Raw genomic sequence first — 8,142 nt, forward strand, 5'->3', positions numbered from 1 at the left:
CCCTGTCCATTTCTGTGGGCACATGTCTGTGAGAGAGTGAGTGAGTCTATTTCTGCGTGCATTCATGTATGTGTGTGTGTGTGTGTGTGTGTGTGTGTACCCACTTACAGTGGCCGTGTCCCCAATTCCCACCATGACCAGTTAGCAGCCGAAAGCTAGGACTTGGGTGTCGCTGTTTGCCGGCATCACTGGTTAGACATTCATACATTCATGCTCTGCCTCCTAATTTGGAGGAGATGGAATATTGAGGGGTGCTTATGGGCAGACTGCACTAGTCAAGTGCCTCCAAGTGCCCCCCCCCCCCAAATATTGCTGCTTAAAACCCCACTCCCCTCCAATCAAGCCTCTACTAACTCCCATGAACAGTCCACCATGTGCTGTATTGCTGGTTCCTCATAGCCACTCTTCTGCATAGAGCCATGTGAGCCTCCCATCATTCCTCTCTGCTGCGATGCACTACATACAGTACATTATGTGACCAGACCCCGCCTTGCCTCCCAGCACTTCATCTCCAAAACCCCACAGCTCTCAGTGGGTCCCCTGAGCTTGCGGTCAGCGTCACTGCTGCCTGGTGTTTTGAATGTGAGAAGGCGGTTGACATGTGCGGTGTGACCTGTCTTCTACCCTGTAACTCTGTTCACTTCGTCCCAACAGTCACTGTCCTGAGGGAGAGGACGGTAGTTTGGCTGAGGAGGACTGGTAAGACTACCCGCACCGTGGTGTCACTACCATGCATCTGTGCTCTGTGTGTGTGTATGTGTGTCTGTGTGTGATGTGTGTGCACTTTGTGTGTGGGTGTGTTTGTGTGTGCATTTTGTGTGTGTGTGTGTGTGTGTGTGTGTGTGTGTGTGTGTGTGTGCAATATATGTGTGTGTACTGTAATGTTCTTTTTCTGTTGTTGGCGAAATATCCACAGCTGTTGAGAACTTGTGGTGCTGATTTGTTGCCTCTGTTGGATGGTGTTGACACTTTGCATGTTCTAACAACAACTTAACAACTTAACATAACACACGTTTAAAAATGCACTTGCGCCCAAGCCCAGGTTGATCAGACCTGTGATGTGTGTCTTCTCCTCATGCTCTCTGACATCAAAGCTAACTTTCTTGCTATGTAGGCCTTGTTATAAATATACTGTGATGTGTGCAGTATCATGGCCGATTGTGAAGTACAATGCCAAACCAACATCTGTGGTGCTTCAGATTCTTAGGCATCTTGTACCCACATCCACAAGAGATTGAAGTGTCTCCACCCTCTACCTTGTTACCCTCTAACACTTGCCTTGGACAGATGGAGGAATGCCACTTGTTGATTCTCCCTGTGTAATCCATATTTAGGCCTTGGGGCAGCCAACTCTGTTCTGCTCAAACACGCAGTTGTCCTCATTCTGTGTACATGCAAGATGTCGTTGGGGCGGGACAGGAGGGGGTATTAACGCCTCACCCCAAATTTGGATGCTGCGGGGGGAGTCTGGGAAAATCACAAGCTGTTGGCTGCTTCTGTGCCAGGGCAGATTCTACACCCTGTTCCCCCTCTAAGCAGGAAAAGCACGCTCTGTCTACTCCTTTTGTTCAGAGGCATCCTGACACACTTTTCCTTCTCTGTGTGTGTTTTTTTTTTTGTGGAGGAGCGGTAATAGAAGGAGCAGATCACAGAGAACAGAGCTCCAGTAGAGGAGAACTCGGAGAACCTTGATTTACGCAACTCATGCATTATGAGCACCTCATCAGAGCGCAGAATCAGGGCTCTGCACACCTGGCTCCCCAAAGCCCTCACACACACACACACACACACACACACACACACACACACACACACACACACACACACACACATTCATGTATGATGTATGTGAGTGATGTTTTCAGCCAGATCAGATCAAAGCCTTGCCCCTCTGGTGTTTGTGGGGGCACAGGGGGGAGACCATTGTCTCATGTAGAGCTTTCGTTGTTCCCCTCAAAATTAGGCTGTTTTTTAATTTATTTTGCAAGTCTTATCTCTTGAACAGTTTGTCCCAGAACTTCAACTTCAATTCGTCCCAGAACTTAAATTTCACTTCTGTTTTACCAGCACTGACTGCTAGCTGTCTAGAAGTGCCCCTTCAGTCAAACATATGGTGCCCAGTACAGTGAGAGAGTTACTCTGATACTCCTTCAACTGTATGGCTCCACCTTACAGCTGCACCTGCAGTTCCTCCTCTAGACAGTGGACCAGAGCACAGCCCAGCTCCCGTCCTGCAGAACGCAGCCTCCGCCAGCACGCCTGTGAACACGACAGATGTCTTCCTCTGTGGCGCGCTGCCCCGCGCACTGTGTTCACTTCAGCGAGGCCGCTCCAGTAAGCGAGGCCGCTCAATGAGGCCGCTCCAGTAAGCGAGGCCACTCCACGAGGCGGCTCCAGTAAGCGAGGCCGCTCCACGAGGCGGTTCCAGTAAGCGAAGCCGCTCCACGAGGCGGTTCCAGTAAGCGAGGCCGCTCCAGTAAGCGAGTTGGCTCCAGTAAGCGAGGCCGCTCCACGAGCTCTCTCCAGAGAACACTGCAGCAGCAGCACACGGGCCACTTGCTGCCCACAGTGTAGATCTGTACCACCACTGCCCTCTCTCTCAATTCAATTCAATTCAATTCAATTCAATTCAATTCAATTCAACTCAAGTGAGCTTTATTAGCATGACAAATATTTTTACATCGCTAAAGCAGAACATTTAGACATACATTTACATAGAGAATGCTTAGAATACAATACATCATACATACGTCTCTCTCTTTCTTTTTCTTTCTCTCTTTCTTTCTGTCTTTCTTTCTATCTTTTTTCTTTTGCTCTATTTCTCTCTTTCCTCCACCTCCATCTCATTTCTCATTTGATCTCCTGTTCTCACTACCTCTGTCTCTCTCTTTTCCCCCACTCCTTCTCCTCCTCCCACTATCTCTATCTCTTTCTCAATATGAGTGAACCGTATTGAAACATACAGGGCCGGGCTCATGGAATTTAGTATCCTCAATTGGTATTTCGTTAAGTGTCATGAATTATATAACGCCGTGCATGGGAAACTGTTCCAGCTTTGCTTGTCGATCTTATCGGAACCAAATTATCCCTCTAGGTTGTGTGCTTGTGCAGGTTGGTTGATGTGTGTGTGTGTGTGTGTGTGTGAGAGACAGAGCAGAGGCCCTTGACGAAATAGATGATTGGTTCCTGGAGGCCGTGTGCATGTTTACCTGCGTGTGTGTGTGTGTGTAAGTTGGTCCCTTAAAAAAGTGTTGTTGCTCTTTTCTCTGAGTACGATGGATCCTATTTCCTGTGTCTCAGCCTAACGCAACAGACTCCCTCGATTCTGGATCTTGGACAACTGCACTCTTCTCCAACAAAGCTCCCATTATTTCCTTTGGGTTTTGGGGACTGAAGGGCTTCCGATGCCAGGGGAGATTTAAGTCTCAGCGGAAACCCCACAAAACATCTTGTTCAGCATTTGGGTCCAAATAACTACACGTTTGATTTACCATTCGCCCATTAATCTCCCAGGCAGCCATTGATCCGTTCAGAGGATGCTGTTGCCTGCAAAGTGTAAATTCTGTATTGATTCAGGTATAAATAGCCACATGTTTAGGTTTTCTCAGAATTAATCGAAAGAGCAAAACAGTCGTATTTCATACTGTATGGGAGAGTCATTCATTTTGTGTGTGTGGGGGGCTTTAAAGTAACCTGGAAAAGTCTCCATTGACTGGTAGTTCGGGTGCATTCTTAAAGTGATGATCTCAAGTGTGTTTTTCCCATTTGGTGGTGTTGATGTGCCCTTGATGAAGGTTAAGCTAATATCTGTCTGGATGACCAGAGTAGAGTGTGTTAAAGATAAGAGCCCAAATTAGTGTTACGCAAAAAATGTTGGGGCAAGCAGGCTTGTGTAACTAAATAATCCCTCCCTGTTTTTCTGTATCCATCCTTTCTCTATTTTTTACTTCCCTCTCTCTCTCTCTCTCTCTCTCTCTTTTTTTTTTATCTTACTCTTACTCTCCTTCATACACTCTGTCTGTCACAGGCTAAGATGAAGTTGTATCATCTTTGGCAAAGGCAGTCAGAAACAGCAGCTCTGTAATTACAGACAAATCATAGATGAATAACTTGATCAATAGTGCGGAGTGTCGTGATTGTTTAATTAATCAGAGAACACAGATCAATACCATATCTTAATTAAATGAAAATTAACGTCACATACTTTGGGTCTTTGGAAGTGTTTGGTTCTGACCCCACAACTTGTGCTGCGTTTATCTATACATCTCTTTCTTATGATACACACATTCTCTGGAGCAAAAAGCAATCCTTTTGAGCTTTATACATTTGTGTGTGTGTGTGTGTGTGTGTGTGTGTGTGTGTTGGTCTTCCTCGTTGTAATCACGTCTCTCTCTCTCTCCCTTTTCTCTGCAGTCACAGCTCACACTCGTCTGAGGAGGCCGGATTTAATGACCCCAGCTTACTGGAGAATCTCCAAAGCAATCATGTAAGTACCGCCACCAACCCCACCACCCCCCTCTCTCCCTTCCCTAAGCGCCCAGCTGTTTGCGCCCACGTAACTGTGTGGCCAGCACCACTTAGCTGCAGCTTTGGCTTAGATACTGGACCCTACCCAGCCACTCACCCAGTGGGCCGACTCGTTTGGGTCAATTACTTTTTACTCGGAGCTGGGATGCGCTGGTCTCTACACACTGCTGTTTACACTGCCCTTGTGTGCATTCAGAAAGAGCCTGCTATGGGTCAGGTGGGTAACTCCGGGGCTCTTAGTGACGGTGGCTGGTTGATATGGAGACAAAGGCACAGACTTGTAACTTGCGTCCGCGTGTTTGTTTGAATAGGATTCACCTGACCATTATAACGATGTTTCATTCTGTGCCATATGACATCAGATGCCTGTTTGTGCAAGGTGGGGTGAGGGAGGCAGTTGCTATCTTGGGTAATATGATTTCGGCCCTACTACAGTATGGATTCTGTTTATAATGTCCCCTTCATTTGGGAGTGGCAGAATGCTTGTTTATGACCAAGTGGGAGTGGAAGCAACATTTGCCTCAGATGCCTCTTCAGCAGCCGCTTCAGTAACTTGAGGAGGAGTCCTGCTGCTCGGACGACGGGGGTTGTGCCGCGGGCACGAAATATGCAAGTCATTTTAATTACAGCCTGGGCAGCCTCGGCACATGCTCTGGGCTGGCCTTTAATTAGAAAGACATTTTTACACGGGTTTTACTAAATGTATGCTTTCCTCGCTTCATCTTCCTGCATGTGACGACGACTGGAAGTTGACAATCGTTGTGATCATTGTTGGTCGAGAAGCTGCTTTAGATTTCATGAAGTCAGGAGCCAATCCTAAGGATGAGCCTTCCTATGTAGTGTTCCAGACAAACACAAGTTGAGTTTTTCCGACGTCCTACCAGACAAAGCCACTTAAAGTCGGAGTTCCTTCTTGTAAACATGGGGAAAATACATCCATCTCAACATTTTTTTTATGTCTGAAATATCAGACTTACTAGTAGTCTAGAACACAGTATCTGTCCTCCCTCTTCAGACTCCAGAGAGAGAGAGGAGAACCTGATCATTTTTGTTGTGTTGGTAATGCACATTGTTTGAGAAGTTGGAGGTGGTTTTCCATCTCCAGACTCCAGAGTAGCTGGGTTTCCTTTTCAACCTGGCCATTTTACCAGGTAGTTTTTGTGACTGTTACCCTGACAGCCTTTCACTTTGATCCCACAGCTGTTCGCAACTTCATCAGAGCAGCGTCCATTTTAACTTGGCACATAACACAGACGAACCAAACACGCACAGACTTTTTCTTTAGCCGAATTTTTAGAAATGCCCTCCAAATATGTAAATGTCGTTGGAAACCCAACAACTTTGAGTGAGATTCTCACAGAACTGCAGGTGGCCATTTCCAAGCATAAAAACCTCGGCTCTTGTTTTTAAAGCCACATTTGTGCACTAAAAGGAAAGTTACTGTTCTTCTGTTGAGAATGGCTAGAAGGTCAGAAATTGATTTTTCAAAGATACATAGGGATCATATTTACCAGCCTATTGAGTTCAGCTATTATACTACAGCTCAAGTAGCTACTGAAGTTAGTCCTATAGTTGTAGTTTTGTCATTTTGAACAAGCGCAGAGCTGTTCACAAGCTATTATTACCAACCCCAAGGCTTTCAGCTCTTGGCCAACTTTGACTTGATCAATTTTATACTGGGCCATTACCCGCAGTTTTACATGGCTGGAGGTGTGTGTGTGTGTGTTTGGCTAGGGGTGTTTGGAGACGAAAATAACCACTCTCCCAGGGGGGTTTCTCATTTGAGTCACTAGGGAAACTCGTTGTTTATTTGTTTTTCTGTTGGTTTGTTTGTTTGTTTGTTCACTTGCTGACCAGATCCCATTAGTCCCTCTCCTTCTCCCTCTCTCTCTCTCTCTCTCCTTCTCTCCTCTCTCTCTGTCCCAGATGAGGAAGCTTATGAATCTAGCAGCAATATACCACATTTCTCTCACACCACCACCTACAGTACACTACCCATGGCTAGTGTCCACCTATCATGGTTACGCACGTCTGTAGTGTGTGCCGGACAGAGCTCTGCTGTTGATTGACACCCCTGTGCCCCGCCCTCACCCTGATCCCCAGTCCGCATCCTCGTCCTCTGACAGGAGCACTCCACAGTCACGTCCGCTTATGGTGATCAATCCCAGGAGGTGCCTCGCTGGCTACATGGCTTTGAGCAGCCGTCATTCAAAAGCTTTGATTTTTTTTTTTTTTTTGAGTGCTTTTTGCACAGGCCCTGTTTGTTCCTGTAGGCTAACGGGTCTCATCACAGAGGCGTTGGATCGGGTCGAACCTGATGAATTAGAAATGATTTCAGAGAGGGAGAGAGAGACAGAGAACTCTTTGTTGTACGGTCTGCTGTTTTCTCCAATGATTGTGAGTGAGTTGGTCTGTGACAGCATAGATATTTGAAGAGAAATTGTTCAGTACCGTCATTTCCCAACTATTAGCCGCAGTTTATACATTGATTTTGCAACAATTCTTCAGCTATGAGGTTAATACACGGGTGCAATTAATATGGTATTAATATGGTTTTGTTTTTTTAACTTGCATAAAACACTGTCCTGCGGTTTATACACAAAGCGGCTAATACACAGGAAATTACTGTAGAAGTTTTGTGGTCATTTGTGCTGTGTGATTAGTTCCTTGACAGGACAAATGGCTGGATATTTCAGCATTGCAACACATGTTCATGTTAGTTAATATGATCTATTTTTTTTTTTTAGGTATAAAACCTCAGACATGTATATCCTATTAACAGAGCATCCCGCATCATGAATTAGTTAATCTAAAAATCAGTAGTTTTAGGGGTGGCGGAAGAACTATTAATTAGTAACAGTAGTCATTAGAAGCAGTAGCTGTAGTGGTAATAGTTGCATCATAGTGTAGTACTAGCTCTAGCCATGCTACACCTAGCGCATTAGCAGTAGTGGCGGTGGTATGTAGCTGTAGTAGTAGCAGTGGCACTGCTTTCCATGACCATGTTGTGACCTCAGGCCTCTCGGACTCTCTCTCTCCCTCCCTCTCTGTGTCTGTGTCTGCAGCCAACGGCTCCTGTTATCCTGGAGTTCATGACCATGATGGCCATCTGTCACACCGCCGTCCCCGAGCGCACCGACGACAAGATTGTCTACCAGGCAGCCTCGCCCGGTCAGTAGCACCACCAGCACCAGCACCAGCTGGACCTCTCTCTCCCTCTGCACCTCACACACTCACACTGCTCTAACCAGGCCCAACAGGCTCTACACACACACACACACACATACACACATACACACATACACATATACACACACACACACACACACACACACACACACACACACACACACACACACACACACAGACAGACACAAAGACAGACAGACTCAGACCACACATACGGTACACACACACACACACACACACATACTGTATACACATAAACACCCACATATACAGTAGACATACAAATACACACACACACACACACACACACACAAACACACACACACACACGCTTGGATAAATAAAGGTCTAAAGGAGGCCTGGTCTGTTTTTTCCATTTTGGTTTGTATTTAATCTTCTGCCCTACACTTACAAATCTATTCTCTG

General features: G+C 46.1%; 1 protein-coding gene across 1 annotated transcript in view; it reads left to right on the plus strand.

Moving 5' to 3' along the window:
- The window catches only part of atp8a1 (ATPase phospholipid transporting 8A1), a 140,421-nt gene that overhangs the window by 60,735 nt on the left and 71,544 nt on the right, over positions 1-8,142 (plus strand). The window contains 3 exon segments of the mRNA XM_048231901.1: positions 655-699; positions 4,414-4,486; positions 7,593-7,698. Of these exon segments, the coding sequence (XP_048087858.1) occupies positions 655-699; positions 4,414-4,486; positions 7,593-7,698 (224 nt within the window).

This window comes from Alosa alosa, chromosome 21, assembly GCF_017589495.1.
Source record: "Alosa alosa isolate M-15738 ecotype Scorff River chromosome 21, AALO_Geno_1.1, whole genome shotgun sequence".
Classification (NCBI taxonomy): Eukaryota; Metazoa; Chordata; class Actinopteri; order Clupeiformes; family Clupeidae; genus Alosa; species Alosa alosa.